Consider the following 19,594-nt stretch of genomic DNA (forward strand, 5'->3'; position numbering starts at 1 on the left):
TTGGCCGCCTGGCAGAGCGCTCGCAGCCAGCGGGCGGCGGCGGTGGGGGGGGGGAAGCCTCGCGGGGAAGCCGGGCAAGAGCGATCTTCTGCCGGCCATGGGTGACTCCCCGCCGCTCGCCCATGGCCGGCAGAAGATCGCTCTTGCCCGGCTTCCCCGCGAGGCATCAGGTCAGCATTCTGGACGGGCGGGCGGCGGGCGAGGAGGGGGGAAGCCTCGCGGGGAAGCCGGGCAAGAGCGATCTTCTGCCGGCCATGGGTGACTCCCCGCCGCTCGCCCATGGCCGGCAGAAGATCGCTCTTGCCCGGCTTCCCCACGAGGCAGCAGGTCAGCATCCTGGGCAGGCGAGCGGCGGGGAAGCCGGAGGCTGTGGCAGCTGCTGCCCCCCCCCCGCTGTTTTAAAAGTGACAGCCGGGCGGCAGCGTTTTTTTGCGTTGTTTTTTTTTTGTTGCACGGATTAATAGACTTTACATTGTTTCCTATGGGAAACAATGTTTCGTCTTACGAACCTTTAGTCTTACGAACCTCCTCCTTGCACCAATTAAGTTCGTATCATGAGGTATTACTGTATTCCAAATGTGGTCTCACCAGCGCTCTATATAGCAGGATCACAATCTCCCTCTTCTTGCTTGTTATACTTCTAGCTATGCAGCCAAGCATCCTACTTGCTTTTCCTACTGCCCGACCACACTGCTCACCCATTTTGAGACTGTCAGAAATCACTACCCCTAAATCCTTCTCTTCTGAAGTTTTTGCTAACACAGAACTGCCAATACAATACTCAGATTGAGGATTCCTTTCCCCCAAGTGCATTATTTTACATTTGGAAACATTAAACTGCAGTTTCCATTGCTTTGACCATTTATCTAGTTGTGTAGAACCTGTCAGAACCTGCTGAATTTCACCACTGTGTCTTCCTCCGTTATACATACTACTAACGTCCAACTTAGAAGGCTCCAAACTTTGTAGCGCCTGCCCCCTCTCCTGGCTCACCTTGTACACAGTTCTTCAGGATTTCAGCTTCCGTGATGACTTGAGGCTGTGCTGCTCCTCCGGCTGTGCTACGTGCCGCTGCCTCTCCCAAAGGCCTTTTGGTCTCGCCCCAGAGGTTGGACCCCCCATGCATACTCGGGATATTGAGGACAGCTATTCCAGAGAGGGCTCCACTGAGGTCCAGGGATTGTCCACAGCACTTGATGGAAACATACATAAAAAAGGGAAGGTCAGCAAGACGATAAGTGGGTTTTTTTAATGCAATAATTTGAACAGCACTATAGAATCCAAGTTCTAGACCCATTTTTGCACAGCTGGGTAAGTATGCAGAAATGGCACTGCTAGGAGCAGGATGTTTGAGAACTCAAGCTTCTTATTAACTATTTTGCTTGAGATTGAAGTCCTAATGCCAAAAATGTAATTTTTTTATTTATTCGATTTTTACGCCACCCTTCTCCTTAGATTCAGGGCGGCTTTAACAGAACTAGGCTATTGCCCCCACAATCCGGGTCCTCATTTTACCCACCTCGGAAGGATGGAGTCAACCTTGAGCCGGTGATGAGATTTGAACCGCTGACCTACAGATCTAGCAGTCAGCTTCAGTGCCCTGCAGTATTGCACTCTACCTACTGCGCCACCCCGGCTCTTAGATTGATCCAGACTAAGCAGTGTCAACAAAAGAAAAACACTTTGCACCTGTTCGTAGGAAGCATAATGTGCCAAGCCAAAACAAAATCACTTTGGACCTAAAGCGCGACTTTATGTTAGACACTGCTGCAAAGAATTGCATGGGGTAATTGAGAGATCCCCAGGCTATTATGGTTTATGAATGGTATGACTGAGTTGTATGGTTTTTTTTAATGATATGGGTTTTAGATGTTTTTTAAATATTGGATTTGTATATTGTTTATTACTGTTGTGAGCTGCTCCGAGTCTTCGGAGAGAGGTGGCATACAAATCTAATATTTTATTATTATTATTATTATTATTATTATTATTATTATTATTATTATTATTATTATTATTATGTCAGTACAACACAGCAAACGAGATCACTATGCTGGATTTCGTATTTCATCACCAGTCGGGCGCTTCCCAAGCACCTAGGACTGCGTGATGTAGCGGCAAATTATGTTTGCCAATCCCAGTAAAGAGGCCTTTTGCAATTGACAGATGGAGATTTTGTCATTTCCAATGGTTTTCAAATGTCCGCTGAGATCCTTCGGCACTGCACCCAGCGTGCCAAGTACCACTGGGACCACTTTCACTGGCTTACGTCAGAGTCGTTGCAGATCGATTTTTAGATCTTTGTGTTTCACTAATTTCTCTAGCTGCTTCTCCTCAATTCTGCTGTCCCCTGGGATTGCGATGTCGATGATCCATATTTTCTTTTTATCCATGATCACAATGTCTGGTGTGTTATGCTTCAGAATTCGGTCAGTCTGAAGTCGGAAGTCCCACAGTAGTTTTGCTTGCTCATTTTCGACCACTTTTTTGGGCTTATGATCCCACCAGTTCTTTGCCACTGGGAAATGGTAGTTCCGGCACAAGTTCCAGTGGATCATCTGTGCCACAGCATCATGTCTATGCTTGTAGTCAGTCTGTGCGATCTTTTTGCAGCAGCTGAGTATGTGATCGATTGTTTCATCTGTTTCTTTACAGAGTCTGCACTTTGTTGATTTTTCAATTCTGGCTTTGACAGCATTTGTTCTAATGGCCGGTTCTTGTGCCTCCAGTATCAGTCCTTTGCCATTATTATTATTATTATTATTATTATTATTATTATTATTATTATTATTATTATTATTATTATTATTATTATGCTGGTTACAGAAGTGAACAATGTTCCCAACCCAGAACAGCTGTCACCCCAGGACCACAAAGGAGATGCTCACCTCTATAGACAAACACTCTTTGAGCTTTTTGCACGTGGCAAAGATCGTCTCCGATGTGGCAAATTCAAAATACCAGAGCTTGTTCTTCATCCTATTCAGGAAAGAGTAGAGTAGCAGAAAAGGAGCAATGTAGAGAGGGTGTGTGGTTGAACCTCACTTCTTCCCCAGGCAAGCACAACCACTGGCAGGACTTGCTGACCGGGAGCCCCACTCCGTGGCAGGTATTCACTTTTCACTGCCCAGTGCAGAGCCACTCTCTCTGTGTGACTAGCAGGAAAATCAAATCAGGTTTTAATCAAAGGGAGTAGGGACATTTCTAGTACTAGATCAAGTTTCATAGGAAGACTTGAGATTTCAGAATTGCCAAATCAGCCTTGAAAAGGGACAGGAAAACAGCACCAGGAACCCCTTGCCCGCTCACATAGCTCAACCTGTGATGGGCTCCTACAGGTACAATCAGGTATGCAGAAATGGTTAAAAAAATGTGTTTTTTTTCCTTTTTTTCCCCTTCTGGGCATGTTTTTCCTATCACAGTAAATGAGTTTGAATGTGTATAATTTTAGAAGAGCTGTGCGTGTATTTGTATATACATATAGAGTTTATATAGTAGATAATATTTATTTTTAAGTGCCTGTGTGTAATATGTATATACACATATGGCATATATACATAGAATTAAATAGTATATTTTAGATGCTCAGTAATAGTAAATAGAAAGGGAAATTGTAAGCCAGGCACCCTAACCCTAACCCAAACCCTTGATGTGAGTGACGTCAAGTTGGCCACCTTTAAGCCAGTCACATGACCTCTAAGCCACTCCCCGGTCACATGATCATCAAGCCACTCCCACACGGTCACAAGGCCGGCAAGCCACACCCACAAAATAAGCCACGCCCACAGTGTGGTAGCACAAATTTTTGCAGCCCTTCACTGAACTCAACCAACCTGCTGTTAAATTTCTCTGGGTATTTCTCTCTCATGACATGAAATCGGTGGGCAATTGAGGCATCCTGAAGAAAAGAAAGTGACAAAGAGAAAGTCAGAGGTGACAAAGTGCTTTGTGGAGATGAGCGACCTCAGGACAGAGATAGCCATGAGATTAACTCTCTCCTTCCATTTCTTAAACCCGTTTTAGCCCCGTCTCTAGGTCATTCCAAAATGGCCACTGTTGAGCACAAGTTACCACAACCAATAATGAATAGTTTCAAGCAGAAGCTTTATTGTTAGCCACCTATGTTATAAGAATCTCGCCAGACAGACTTCTTTCCCTTGGGAACAGTCAGTTAAGGTTTCAGGGATTCTGGGGAAAGTTAGGCCCATGCCACTTCCTGCAGTGGACACCTTAACACCTCCCTCCAGTCTATCTGGAGATTCTACCACATCCATCTTGTGCTACTAAATCCCGCCTCCTCCTTTCTTTTCATTGTTAAGGCTGTTTATGACGGCCATTTTCTTTTAGGACCTGCTGTTCTCAGGGGCAACAAGGTTACAGCAGTCCCAGCATCATTGCTACTCTTTCTCTAAGTATGTGTAAAGAGTAAATACAGTGTTCCCTCGATTTTCGCGGGTTCGAACTTCGCAAACAGCCTATACCACGGTTTTTCAAAAAATAATAATTAAAACATACTTTTCGGTGTTTTTTCTATACCACGGTTTTTCCCGCCTGATGACGTCATACATCATCACCAAACTAATAATTTTTGCAAATAAATAACAAAACAAAAAAAAATATTGTTAATAAATAACTATGTTTATAAATATCAGGATCACTAAGTGTCTTATTCAATGGTGAGTACCAGTAATAATGGTGAGTAAATTGTTGTTAAGGGAATGGGAAATGATAATTTAGGGGTTTAAAGTGAAGGCTTGTGATATTGTCCATAGCCAAAAATGGTGTATTTACTTTCACATCTCTTCTTCGCGGAAATTTGACTTTCGCGGGCGGTCTCGGAACGCATCCCCCGCGAAAATTGAGGGAACACTGTACACCCTCTTAGCCTTCTTTAGCAAAGGGTGACCCTTCTCATGTGTTTTAATCTGTTCCTACTTACTACGCCAATAGAGAAATAGTTATTGATGATCTCATAGGGCACCGGGTCTCCTTTCTCGTCCGGGTTATCTGGCATCACCTGCACTGACCAGCGGTCCATCTGTAAGATGCTACTTGCTTCAATATCTTTCAGTATCTTTACCAGATTCTCACCATCATAACCTGGGAAAGAGCAGAGCATTAATTGGGAGAATTAACGGTCACTGATGTATGATCGCACTATTTAGGGAAGAGTTAAACCCTTCTCTAAAGTCCTCTTCTCATTTTGACCAGGCAATTTTCAGCTAAGAATGAATACATCCAGGCAGTCCAAACTCTTTTTCCTTGCTTATATATTAACATTAATTGTCAGGCTATTGCTCATATTGTTACTGTGGTTTAAGGGCACAACTAAGGTTGTTTTCATACAGACACTTTACAAATTTTCACTGCATCACCTATCCATCAGTGAAGTGGCATAAATCTGCCTGCTTCACTATTATCTTTGGCATAAAAATAGTTGGATAACTCTAGAAGAGGCTATAAATTGCTAGCGTATAATAACCTAAGCTAGAATTGGAGAACACTTATGATACCAAGCTAATTTTGTCAGGAGTTGATTTATTTCACATGGGTAGCTGTCCATTTGATAATTTACTCCTGCCAAGAAAGGCAGTGACCATGAGAAGTACCGGTATGCAGAAATTATACGACTGAGTAAAGATCTGAAACAAGAGTGCCCCAGCTGGACTTTATCCCTCTTATTGGCTATATCTTATAATAAATGATGCGTTATTAATACTAGGAGTCATATGTTCAACCATGACTATATGAATTCAAACTCAGTAAGCTGTGGTTCACGGTAGAATAAGAGTCTAATTGTGTTATTGAAGTTTACTTCTAAATGGGGTGTATTTCCATTTTGGCCTCATTCCCAATTACAAATCCTTTGCCTTAAAAATGCTTCTGAGATTTCATTTCTAAATGTTTTCCTTCATTTTAATTGCTGTATTTTTTGGAGTATAAGATGCACCTTCCTCCCCCCAAAAAGATACCTAACAGATACAAACTCAAAGTAAACCGCTCCTAACTCAACTATAGAAAATATGACTTGAGCAACTGAGTTTTTAATACATGGGCCTCACTACCGGACTCTGTTGTTTCATCACCAAACCCCCAAAACTTTATTCGTAAACTATCCACTCATCCGATTCCTTAATGGTCAGTAAGGGGCGTGCTGGGTGTGTCTTATACACCAAATGTAGCCCCGCCCAGCCTCTGAAATGGAGCTTTGCACGACTAAAAGCCTCTCCAATGAAGCTTTGCAAGGCTGAAAACAGCCTCTCAAATGGAGCATTGCAAGGCTAATATATCTGTTCCAGGCTGTTTGCTAAGGATGCTAGCCAGATGGATGCTATAAGCAGCATTTTTTTTTCTTATTTTCCTCCCCAAAAACTAAGGTGCATCTTACACTCCAGTGCATCTTATAGTCTGAAAAACACGGTATGTCATTATAAATTAAAGCTACAGAATATACAGTAGGAAGAGAAAAAATAAATGTAATTACAAGTATACACAACAGAGGTGAAAAGAAACCAAATTAATGAATTAATTAATTAATGTTAAAGGGTTAAATAAGGTTCAGGAGGGAAGTGTTTTTAATGGGAAAGTGAACACAAGAACAAGGGGAAACAATCTGAAGTTAGTTGGGGGAAAGATCAAAAGCAATGTGAGGAAATATTATTTCACTGAAAGAGTAGTAGATCCTTGGAACAAACTTCCAGCAGACGTGGTTGGTAAATCCACAGTAACTGAATTTAAACATGCCTGGGATAAACATATATCCATCCTAAGGTAAAATACAGGAAATAGTATAAGGGCAGACTAGATGGACCATGAGGTCTTTTTCTGCCATCAGTCTTCTATGTTTCTATATTTCTATGAAGCAATGAAGTTAAGCTAATTACTCTCTCTCGGCCTAAGAAGGAGCCAAAGGCAAACTACTTTGGATATCTTGCCAAAAAACCTGCAGGGACTAATCAAGGCACTTGCCAGGAGTCAACAATGACTTTAAGGCAGCTTCTCTCCCCAACAGAAAGTAGAGTCTTTCTTTCATTACTTAGCTCCACTTTAGTCAATACTCCCATTCATAAAAGCATGCAAGTGAAAAAAAACCCTTAAACTTCTCTTTTTCCCAGGACAAATAATTTTCCCACCCTAGTGCAATTTAGAATGTTTTGCCTAAGCTTCAATCTAATCACACCTCTCGAGGCTACAAACTTTGTTTTAAATTATCAATTCACCCCTTCTCTGAAATTCTCTGGGTCAGATGCTGGTTAGAGTTTCACTAACAGATTTCTTTCTTTAACCGTTGTGATCTTTATATATGTAAAACTCTTATTAGGGGGGGAAAAGGTCTCGGCATGAATCAATCATTTCCATTCCTTGGGGTGGGGTGGGGGATATGGCATGGTCTAGGACAGGGCTGTCAAACTCCTAGCCCACAGGCCGGAAGCATCATGTGCTTAGTAAAGAGGGGGGAAATACTGACATGTCACATGATGCCACCATGATGACGTGAGCTTGACATCCCTCATCTAGGACAGTGTTTCCCAACCTTGGCAACTTGAAGATATTTGGACTTCAACTCCCAGAATTCCCCAGCCAGCATTTGCTGGCTGGGGAATTCTGGGAGTTGAAGTCCAAATATCTTCAAGTTGCCAAGGTTGGGAAACACTGATCTAGGATATCTGAGGTGGGGATGGATCCTGACATTAGGTTTTGGAATCTCCTGAAGTCACAACAGATCATACCCAGAATCTAAAATTCCAGAGACAAATCAAGAGGCTGACTAAGCTTATGAGTTTCTTTAATTTTCTCTCACGTTCCTTCCCATGCGGATTTTCAGTAAGCTCACTGGTCATAAGCTGATCTTAGAAGAAATATATGACAAGTACTCTTCACAAAATCAAAGCAAACGGTCAAGGTTCGTAGGTGTAGCAGAAGGAAGGCCTGTTAGGCTTGCTGGCAACTGTTACTCACCTCCACCCCAACGAAGACAGCGTGCTAGATCGTTGCCAGTCCCTAGAGGCAAGACAGCCACTGGTGGCCGAATTGGTAGGTTGGCTTTATCTGAGGAAAAAGTAACGTGAAAATCATCCGTGCATAATTTGTTAGAATTTGGCAACAGTTCTTTCTCTATAAAATGCCATGAGTGAAAAGAGGGAAGTTAGTCGATAATCCATGAGTAAGAATGTAAGCCTGTTAATGGTACTTTTAATGGGCCCTTGTGTTTTGTGCAAAAAATATTGTTTTAATGTAACCACGAAACCATAGTCATGTTTCTCAAATATTTATTGTATTTACCGGCATAATAACGTCAAGATTATGCTGCCCCGAGCCCTCGGAGAGGGGCAGCATACAAATCTAATAAATAAAATAAAATAAAATAAAATAAAATAAAATAAAATATAAAATAAATAAAATAAATAAAATAAATAAAATAAATAAAATAAATAAAATAAATAAAATAAATAAAATAAATAAAATAAATAAAATAAATAAAATAAATAAAATAAATAAAATAAATAAAATAAATAAAATAAATAAATAAAATAAATAAAATAAATAAAATAAATAAAATAAATAAAATAAATAAAATAAATAAAATAAAATAAATAAAATAAATAAAATAAATAAAATAAATAAAATAAATAAAATAAATAAAATAAATAAAATAAAATAAATTTCATTTTTCTTTTACTGTACTCCTTTCCCTTTCTTATACTTTTAGCTTTTTCTTTAATTTCTTCCTTCTTCTTTTCTCGCCCCCCCACCCCTTTCTATTATTTGGTATTAGTTTTTGATTCTCTTTTTAAAAATATTTAATAAAACTACGTAAGTAATACTTACCAATGGCATCCAAGATCCATCCCACGGTGCCATCACCCCCACAAACTAGGATACGAAAATTTGGTATATCTCGGAAAAAATTGAGACTAGGACAAAAACACAGACAAAAATTAGTTACTGATCCTGCAAAACATGTGAAACACAGGTAAACAGGAAAATCAGATTGGTGTAGAAAAATTCACATTAACTCACCCAGGTCCAGGACCTCCCTTTAATAAGTTATAAACTTGTCGTGGATTCAGCAGATATTGAAATTTCCGCAGCACTCTATCAACAAGATAATAACCAGTCAAAAATCCCCATTGCAGAGAAATAAATATTGCATCTCATCAAACAGGAATGCAGGGACCTTTAGATCTCATCCATTTCATGTCCCTTGGGAACCTTCCCAAACACAAAGGCAAACCAAATCTACATCAGAACTGGTCACCTGTCAGAAAATAGCAGGCAACATTTTTTAAAAAAAATCAAATTAAAATTAAATATGTCCCATGTTCGGTAAATTTTCAGCCATCTCTCTGCAAAAAACCTGCAATTTTTCAGGCAAATATAATGTTAATGTTAATTTACGGCCACCACCTGGAGTTGTCTCTGCAGTTTTCTTGGCAAGATTTCAGAAGCTGTTACCATTGCTTTTCTTCTTCCTCTGGCTGAGAGAGTGACTGGGCTAAAGCCACCCAACAGGGTTCATGACTAAGGTGGGACTAGAACTCAGCCTCCCAGTTTCTAGCTGGGTGCATCACCCAAACCAGTGGCAAAATCCAATTTTTTTTACTACCAGTTCTGTGGGCGTGGCTTGGTGCGCATGGCAAGGGAAGGATACTGCAAAATCTCCATTCCCACCACGCTCTGGGGCCAGTCAGAGGTGGTAATTGCCGGTTCTCCAAACTACTCAAAATCTCCACTACAGAACCTGTAAGAACCTGCTGGATTTCACCCCTGCCCCAAACTTTTAGAAGTACAGTACAGTGTTCCCTCGATTTTCGCGGGTTCGAACTTTGCGGAAAGTCTATACCACGCTTTTTCAAAAATATTAATTGAAAAATATTTTGCGGGTTTTCCCCCTATACCACGGTTTTTCCCACCCGACGACGTCATATGTCATCGCCAAACTTTCGTCTGCCTTTAATAAATATTTTTTTAATAAACTTTAATAAATAAACATGGTGAGTAATAATCTGAATAGTTGCTAAGGGAATGGAAAATTGCAATTTAGGGGTTTAAAGTGTTAAGGGAAGGCTTGTGATACTGTTCATAGCCAAAAATAATGTATTTACTTCCGCATCTCTACTTTGCGGAAATTCAACTTTCGCGGGTGGTCTCGGAACGCATCCCCCGCAAAAAGCGAGGGAACACTGTATATAATTTGTATTTTTTTAAAGTTTAATTTTGGTGTTCCACCACCCATACTGGACTCGTGGCATAAAATAGGCAGGCCAGGATTTATATTACGTCCAAGAGAAACATTTGGGAGCGTAAGGAAAAGAAAAGTTCTGAAAACAACGTGGTTTGCTTGGATTCAAAAACAAAGTTGGTTTCAGTTGTCCTAAGATGCCTAGCTTGCCCTATTCCCAACATTTGCACTTCCAGCCCTACTCCGTTCTCACCTCTCTCCTTGTTTTCCACCACTCTTAGGGTTGACAAAGACAAGCAAGGGGTGTGTGTCAGGCAAAGGGATGATCTGTGGAAAGGGGTTAGAAACACAAATAGCCTTGGTAAATGGCCAAATCTGATTTGCCCTGCACTGTGACAACAGGATTCAGATTGGGACACAGCACAGCACATACAGAGATAGAAAAAACAGGGGTAAATTGGGATGGATAGTCAGAAATAACATCAGTCTAATCGTGCAGTTACATGGGTTTACTGTAAGCTTTATTCCCAGGGGGGTCTATGGGTACCAAGCTGCACGTAGCAATTCTCCTTATTGCTATGAACGTAATCAATCAACTTTAAACATGAATACGTGTTGTCTCCTTTAATGGCTAAAATAAAATCAATTGTGCAAATATCTAGGAACATTAATCCCTAGGTGCACCTGCCAGAAATAGCCTTGTGTTTGCAATTTCTGATAGGATAAACCTTTCACTGCAGTGAGTAGCAGCTGGCTTGAATCTTTGCTGCTTCTGAACCATGGCAGAGTGCTTTTCAGAGGAGGTCTGGGATGTTCTAAAATAGGTTTCTTTCCTAAATTGGAAAGGCAGGAGAGAGCAGGGACTGATAGACAGCTGGATGGGAGGGAAGGACTTCCGTTCATCCTTCCCTCTGACCCCTTTTTCTGTGGCTGAACTACAACTCCCAGCGTTCTTCATTATCGCCCAAGGTGGCTAGAAGTACTGGAAGTGGCAGTGGAACAATGTCAGGACCTTCACAATTGGTCACATTTGAATTTGATGAATTGAGTACCCCTCTTTCATCCTCTCCTCCGATTCCAAGACTGAAGAAGAGAACCCGACACAGCCCTGTCCTGTAGCTGAGACACAACAGAGACAGTCAGTTATCGGTGTACAGGTAATTCTCAACGGATGACCAAAATTGGGACGAGTAAGGTAGTTGTTAAGTGAATGGTGCCCAATTTTACAGCCTTTTATTTTTTTTGCCATGGTTAAGTCAACCATTGTAGTTGTAAGAAACATCATAAGACCCTATGTCTTATTAACCTCAAACAACCTGGTTTCTGTAAACCCTGTTTCTGTTCCTATCAAGGGAGAAGATCTGTTCCTCTACAAATATGGAAATGTATCACAGGCCCATGTGCAAGTGACCTTTAGAAAGAATAAATAAGAAGTGTGGAAATATTGTAGGACCAATGAAGGCATGAACCTCAATAATTAATGAAGTTTGGAAAGTCCCAAGTAGTTGAGGGAGATATACCCTAAAAAGGAGATGGACAATGGACAGTGGAAGTCCTGAATCATTAAGGAACCACCCCAATATGGGAGTAAATTAGGGGTGTGGAATATGGGAGGATATGGGGGTGAAAAATGTATAAAAATGCTGTATTCTGTACAGATTAGTTACCTAGAGCAGTGTTTCCCAACCTTGGCAACTTGAAGATATTTGGACTTCAAGTTGCCAAGGTTGGGAAACACTGACCTAGAGACACATGGACATTTTCCATGGTCTTTTTGGTTTCAATATGCATATTGATTTTGTTTAAAATAAGTTTTTTCCCTTTTATTATCTTGGACTCCTGGAATTATTCTTACAGTAGTTGAGTGAATTCAACTTCCTCCATTGATTTTGCATGTCAGAAATCAGCTGGGAAGGTCACATATAGCTACTGCAAGACTCCAGGATACCACAACCATCATAATTACAATGCTGGTTGCTGAGCGTCCAAATTTTGACCGTGTGACCGTGGGGATGCTGAGAATGTTTTAAATGCAAGGACCACATTTTAAATTACTATTTTCAGTGCTGTTGTAACTTTGAAAGGTTACTAAACAAACGGTTGTAAGTTGAGGACTACCTATGTAGCAATTTGTCCCAAAGATGCTTTTTCAAGAGGCAACTGGACTTTTTGGTTTTTCATTGAAGATGTTTCATTTCTCATCCATGACGTTTCTTCAGCTCTGACTAGATGGTGGGGAATTGAAGGATTTATAGTTCTTGCAGATAGCTGGTCATTTGCATTTTTTTAGTGGGTCGTTAAAGTCACCCACCTAGAGGTTTACCTGGCACACCTGAGTGGTGCAAATGGGTGTGATGCTTTCTTGGAATGGTTAAAAGGACTGTGTTGTAGATTGGAGATAGATAATCTTGTATCCCACCCCCTCTGTAGATTGGAGATAGATAATCTTGTATCCCACCCCCTCTGTTGAGAGAGAACTGTTCAATCTTGACATAGATGGCTCTTTGACCTCTTTCAAAACCAGCGATCCTCTCTGTTCAAAATATGGGCTTTGTTGTCTTCCAAAGAGTACCCTGTATCTTTCAAATGCAGATGGATTGCTGAATCTAATCCTGGTGTATTTGTTCTCCCATGTTGTGCCATGCGTTTATGGAGTGGTAGTTTTGTTTCCCCAATGTACAGAATTGCACCTGGTTACTGCATTCTACTGCATATACCACGTTGCTCAGCTTCTGTCAAGAGTGTTTTATTCTTGGGATGGACAAGCCTCTGCTTTGGTGTATTCTTGGGTTTGAAGTTTGCACATATGTTATGTTGGCTGAAACAACCACTTTGTAAATGCATAAATCAACCTGCGTTGATTTATGACCAAACTAAACAAAACAACAACGTTGGGAATGTGCTGATTGCTTCTGCTTGCTACCACTCACCCTAATTTCTAACAAGTACTAATGACAATCATTTCAGCATAAAAGTATTTTTTTTTTAAAATGCACACAGCTTGACTGGAAGCATTCTCACCTCAACCCCAGACAGCAGGGAGGGCTCAGAGAGCTAAGTGCTCTAGTGAGGGATCATGTGCTGGCAACCAGTTCTGACTCACCCGCAAGGCCTGTCCCTCGGGAGTAGTGAATGGCTGAGCTGGTTCATCTGAAGGGGTCCCATTTTTTTGGCTGTTCTGCCGCTCCTGTGGGACACAGGGGAGAAAGACAAGCAGGAGGTTGGGACAAATCAGAAGATTCAGAGGCTGGAGAGAATTTCTGGGGTAGGAACAGCACAGGTGTGGCCTATAAAAAACATATCCTCTTTTATTTATTTATTTATTTATTTATTTATTTATTTATTTATTTACTTACTTACTTACTTACTTACTTACTTACTTACTTGATTTTATTTATTTATTTATTTAATTTTATTCATTCATTCATTCATTCATTTAATTTTATTTATTTATTTATTTAATTTTATTCATTCATTCATTCATTCATTTATTTTATTTTATTTATTTATTTAATTTTATTTATTCATTCATTCATTCATTCATTCATTCATTCATTCATTCATTCATTCGATTTTTATGCCGCTCTTCTCCTTAGACTCAGGGCGGCTTACAACATGTTAGCAACAGCACTTTTTAACAGAGCCAGCCTATTGCCCCCACAATCCAGGTCCTCATTTTACCCACCTCGGAAGGATGGAAGGCTGAGTCAACCTTGAGCCTGTTATGAGATTTGAACTGCTGGCCTACAGATCTACACTCAGCTTCAGTGGCCTGCAGTACAGCACTCTACCTGCTGCGCCACCCCGGCTCTTGATGTCCCCAAGGTGCTTTTTTCAAGAGGCAACTGGACTTCCTTGTTTTCCTTTGAAGATGTTTTGCTTCTCATCCAAGAAGCTTCTTCAAAGTACCTTTGGGACAACCAGGGCCTGGATGACTGAGGATGTCCATACACATTCCTCTCTTGGTGGTTAGGTACTTGCAGATCTCCAGGATAAAGATTGACCAGTTCCTCCCTCCCTCCTTCCTTTATAGCAATAGCGTTTAGATTTATATACCGCTTCATAGTGTTTTTACAGCCCTCTCTAAGCAGTTTGCAGAGAGTTAGCCTATTGCCCCCAGCAATCTGGGTCCTCATTTTACCGACCTTGGAAGGCTGAGTCAACCTTGAGCCTACTGAGATTCCATCTGCCAAACTGCTGACAGCTGGTGATCAGCAGAATCAGCAGACGTAGCTTGCAGTACTGCACTCTAACCAGTGCACCACTGAGGCTCTTTAAGCAGACTATACCAGTGTTTCCCAACCTTGGCAACTTGAAGATATTTGGACTTCAACTCCCAGAATTCCCCAGCCAGCGAATGCTGGCTGGGGAATTCTGGGAGTTGAAGTCCAGATATCTTCAAGTTGCCAAGGTTGGGAAACACTGGACTATACCTTTTGATTTGGAGGAATTTTGTTTCCCAATGAGATGATGGCTTTTCTCTTTGTTTTGAAATGGCTGAAAGGAGCAGCCTGGGGTTAGCTTCACTGATGCAAAGTCAGCTCAGCTCATCTAGTCTATGGCTCAGCTCATCTAGTCTATGGCCTGTTCTAAAAATTGGGAGGGGGCACTTCACGATGGCAATTCTCCCCCTAAAGCATTTTACATCACTTCTCAAAATAGAAAATGGGTTTGAGTATACATCAGAAACAGACTGTGTATGCCTCTATAGCAGAATTTTCAGAGGAATAGCAATAGCATTTAGACAAATATACCACTTCACAGTGCTTTACAGCCCTCTCTAAGTAGTTTACAGAATCAGCATATGGCCCCCAACAATCTGGGTCCTCATTTCACCCACCTTGGAAGATGGAAGACTGAGTCAACCTTGAACCGGTGGTGAGATTTGAACTGCTGAACTACAGCTAGGAGTTAGCTGAAGTAGCCTTCGCCACCCTACCAGAAGTTGCTTTATTCCGAATCAAAGCATGGCTCAGACTACAGCAGGGGTGCTGGTTGGATAATTCTGGGAGTTGAAGACCACAGGTCTTAATAGTTGCCAAGGTTGTACAACAATGTCACAGTCCTTCCCAAGGAACATTAGAAAGTAAACAGGTTATAGATTCAACTGCGCTCTAAGCGGCACAGGATGAAGGCAATTTGAATCTCAACGAAACGTACATTCTTCACAAGGGCGACACATACAGGAGGGTGCACCACACCACCCAAAGGAATGAAACTAAAACAGTTTAAAAATAGCTTTGGGCCATTCCACCCGAAAGAGGAAATAGACCAAAATATCTCTTGCAGTGCATCAACATGATAAATGACTCACTGCAAGCCCTGTTTTTCTTTTTTAGTTTTCTCTCTCCTCACCCCCTCCCCATCAGCTGCTTTATGTACCCTTTTGAAGAACAGTTTTGGAGAACTTGCATTCCAAGTTTTCCTGGTATTTGGCCTGGTCCTGATAAAGAAACTGCCCAACTAAGGATTTTTCTTTCCTTCCAAGAAGGCAAATGCTTGCTTTCCTTTGTTTAAATATAGTATACAAGTGATACCCTGTCTTACAAACCCCTCGTCATACAAACGTTTTGAGATACAAACCCGGGGTTTAAGATTTTTTTGCCTCTTCTTACAAACTATTTTCACCTTACAAACCCACCGCCGCCACTGGGATGCCCTACCTCCGGACTTCTGTTGCCAGCGAAGCACCCGTTTTTGCGCTGCTGGGATTCTCCTGAGGCTCCCCTCCATGGGAAACCCCACCTCCAGACTTCCATGTTTTTGCGATGCTGCAGGGGAATCCCAGCAGCGCAAAAATGGGCGCTTCACTGGCAATGGAAGTCTGGAGGTGGGGTTTCCCAGCGAAAGGAGCCTCAGCGAAATCGCAGCATCACAAAAACAGGGAAGTCAGGAGGTGGGGTTTCAAGGACTTCCATTTTTTTGCGCTGCTGGGATTCCTCTGAGGCTCCCCTCGCTGGGAAACCCCACCTCCGGACTACCGTTGCCAGCAAAGCACCCGTTTTTGTGCTGCTGGGATGCCCCTGCTGGGATTCCCCTGCAGCATCACAAAAACACGGAAGTCCGGAGGTGGGGTTTTCCATGGAGGGGAGCCTCAGAGGAATCCCAGCAGCGCAAAAACGTGCACTTCAGCTGGAAAAAGGGGTGAGTTTTGGGCTTGCACGCATTAATTGCTTTTCCATTGATTCCTATGGGAAACATTGTTTCGTCTTACAAACTTTTCACCTTACAAACCTCATCCTGGAACCAATGAAGTTCGTAAGATGAGGTATCACTGTATTATTTTTATTTATTAGATTTGTATGCCGCCGCTCTCCAAAGACTCAGGGCGGCTCACAACAACATATATATGTGTGTGGTAAGGGTGTGCTTTAAATATCTCTGCTGCAGTCCAAGCACATGAAAAACAGCATGAGAAGCTGTAATCTGAATAAGTTTGCTTGTCTATTTTCCCCTCTCTTCTCTGTGCTGGTTGCGAAACATCATCCATCCTTTTATCAGTCATGCTGTTGTTGAGCGATAGATGTTATAGTGTAATATCTCTGTACAAACCCTCGTAGGGATGGTTGATCTACTGCATATGAGTGTTTCCCAGTCTTGCCTACTTTCAGATGTGTGCCTGGCTAAGGGATTCTGGGAGTTGAACTTCACACATCTGAAAATGACTTAGACTGGCAAACACTGCTCTCAATAAAGGAGAATATTTGTAATTCAGGTTTGAAATGAGGGGCCTTTGGTGCCCTTTGGGTGTTGTTGTTTTCTTGCCAAAGTTTTATTATTTAGACTAGGTAACATCATCAATTCAGTAATAATAATAATAATAATAATAATAATAATAATAATAATATAAAAAATAAATAATAAAAAAATAATATTATAATAATAATATAATAATAATATAATAATATAATAATAATAAAAATATAATAAAAATAATAATAATAATAATAATAATAATAATAATAATAATAATAATAATAATAATTTATTACATTTGTATGCTACCCCTCTCCAAAAACTCGGAGCAGTTCACAACAACAATAATGAAATGTTTGCAAGAAAACAACCAAAGGAAGAACACCAAGATGCCCTCACACCCTGATTTATATGTAATGTAAAAACTCTGCCTTTAAGTTTCTACAGCAGGATTGCCAATTATAATAACTGTCTCACCAGTACAACAGGGTAGATGGCTGAAGGCGGCAGGATATGGTCTCTGAGATTCCCGCAGTCACAGGTGGAAGCCATGAGAGGTAGGCACTCATCATGAATCTAGAAGATACAAAGCAAGTGTTTCTCAATGCCATGCTGAAGGGACTGAAAATGGGCAGAGACACCCCCAAAATCCCATTTGTGTTCCCTCTCCCAGGGAACATCAGTTTGGGTTCGTCATTTATAATTTTGCCTTCTGTATCACAAAGCAGGAGAAACACCCCCCCCCCACTACTTTAAGTTGATTTAAAACATTGACTTGTGTATAAGAAACTAAATTCTGATTTTGGAAGGAATGATAGCAAGCTCTTTGAAGAGGCATAGATTTACACCATATGTGCCATATATGAAAATGAGGTGTGCTGATAAGAAAACAAATTCGATGCTTTTTGCAAAAATGATGGGTTGTAAAGGCAACTTGTTAAACAATGGCCTCATTTATGCCTCTGCTCTTCTAAGCCCATATCTAACAAGATCCATGAAAGAGTCAATATTCAAAACAATGTGAGTCTATAACCTGAGAAATAAACGGGAAAATCCCAGCGATCTCCAAAATATATTGTGTAGACCAGTGTTTCCCAACGTAAGCGGCTTATCAGCGTGACTGGGGTGTAATGTGTTTAAGTGACTCCTTAATTTATTTGGTTTCATGCTGTCTGCTGCCAACATTTTTAGACACAGTAAACATACCGGTCTTTCCTTGCCTCCCACCATAGTCACAATGAAGCCATGTGTTACATCCACATTGTCATATTTCCTCATCTTAGCTTTCAGGAGACTTACATTTGTCTCATTACCTCCGTCTCTCTCCTCTTTTCTTTTCATCCCTGTCTCTTAAGGATTTGTTATATGCACTTCATATCTCTTGCTCTGTGCTGTGTGCTATTGTTCGGTGCAAAAAAACCCTACAAACATGCAAAATAAGCATGTTCTACAGGGACGTGTCCCCCCTGGCATTGCTCCAAGCCCCCTGCCATGGGGGCTCGCCCCACTATTTGAGAAGCACTGCCCTACCCTGTGCACCCGGAGTAGGCAGGGTCTTAACTAGGCCAATGTATTTTGGCTTATATTGGATGCATATGTAAAATCAAGCTTGCTTTCAGGGTATGTTGTATTTTTGGGGAAACAGAGTAGCTACAGAATAAGAGCCATATAATGAAAAACCCCTCCCGATTTCTGATGCCAGAATCCCCTTTTAAATCAAATCATGGAGTCACGAATAGCTTGCCTTCTGATGGCACCAGACACAGTGCATGCCTGTGAGACTCTGGAAACTCTTGATCTTCTTTTGACACTTGTCACACTTATTGCCGTCACAGCCTCCTCTTACCCAAACGTGTGCTTGCACCTACAGGAGGGAAGTGAGGAATAATGAAATCCTGGGAGAGAGAGAGGGGAGAGAGAAAGAGAAAGCAGCAGAACTTCAGCTCCCAAGCTACAAGTTTCCTGTAGCTTTCACAAGAGGGATTCAAGCTTTTCTCCAAAGCACCTGAGGTTAGTAGAACAAGAAGCAATGGGTGGACACTAATCAAGGAGAGAAGCAACTTAGAACCAGGGAGAGATTTCCTGACAGTTACAATAATTAATCTGTGGAACTCCTTGCCTCCAGAAGTTGTGAATGCTCCAACACTGAAAGTTTTTAAGAAGATGTTGGATAACCATTTGTCTGAAGTGGTGTAGGGTTTCCTGCCTAGATGGGGGGTGGGGGTGGACTACAAGACCTCCAAGTCCTTTCCTGTTATTCTATTCTACTGTACTCTACTCTATTCTATTCTACTCTACTCTACTCAACCTTCCTGAAACTCTTCAAAGGGAGGTCTAAACAAAATGAAATGAAGACAAGGGAAGGGATGGGAACTAGAACTCCTGGGATCTTCACATTCTTTTTTGACATTATCATTTCCATTCACAGGCAACTTACTTAAGAGTGAGGATACTGTAAGTTCTCCAAAGCACGAATTGAAGTTTTGATCACTCTCTAAAGTCTTCAGGATTACACCACAGCATGGGTGGGCAACTGACAGCCACCCATGGCTCCTCTGGCCTCTTTATTTGCTACTGAGAGTTTATTGCTAGAGGTAGTCTTTGACATATGACGGGTTGTTTTATGACAGTTTGAAGAAGCAACAGCCACAAAATATGTCTTTCGCAGCCTGTAAAGAACCTCCCCCCCCGCTGTTGTAACCCTGCCCTTCTCTA

The 19,594-nt window shown here is 41.3% G+C and overlaps 1 protein-coding gene across 4 annotated transcripts in view; it reads right to left on the bottom strand.

Moving 5' to 3' along the window:
* Positions 1–19,594, bottom strand: part of DGKA (diacylglycerol kinase alpha) — a 120,812-nt gene that overhangs the window by 7,593 nt on the left and 93,625 nt on the right. For all 4 annotated transcript variants that reach the window (XM_070740393.1, XM_070740394.1, XM_070740395.1 and 1 more), the window contains 11 exons: positions 18,624–18,743; positions 17,357–17,455; positions 13,287–13,370; positions 10,437–10,510; positions 9,022–9,096; positions 8,830–8,915; positions 7,960–8,049; positions 4,940–5,100; positions 3,834–3,898; positions 2,889–2,979; positions 994–1,192 (listed from right to left, as the gene is read on the bottom strand). In XM_070740393.1, coding sequence (XP_070596494.1) covers positions 994–1,192; positions 2,889–2,979; positions 3,834–3,898; positions 4,940–5,100; positions 7,960–8,049; positions 8,830–8,915; positions 9,022–9,096; positions 10,437–10,510; positions 13,287–13,370; positions 17,357–17,455; positions 18,624–18,743 — 1,144 coding nt within the window. The remainder of the gene's footprint in view (positions 1–993; positions 1,193–2,888; positions 2,980–3,833; positions 3,899–4,939; positions 5,101–7,959; positions 8,050–8,829; positions 8,916–9,021; positions 9,097–10,436; positions 10,511–13,286; positions 13,371–17,356; positions 17,456–18,623; positions 18,744–19,594) is intronic.

This window comes from Erythrolamprus reginae, chromosome 2 (genome assembly GCF_031021105.1).
Source record: "Erythrolamprus reginae isolate rEryReg1 chromosome 2, rEryReg1.hap1, whole genome shotgun sequence".
Classification (NCBI taxonomy): Eukaryota; Metazoa; Chordata; class Lepidosauria; order Squamata; family Dipsadidae; genus Erythrolamprus; species Erythrolamprus reginae.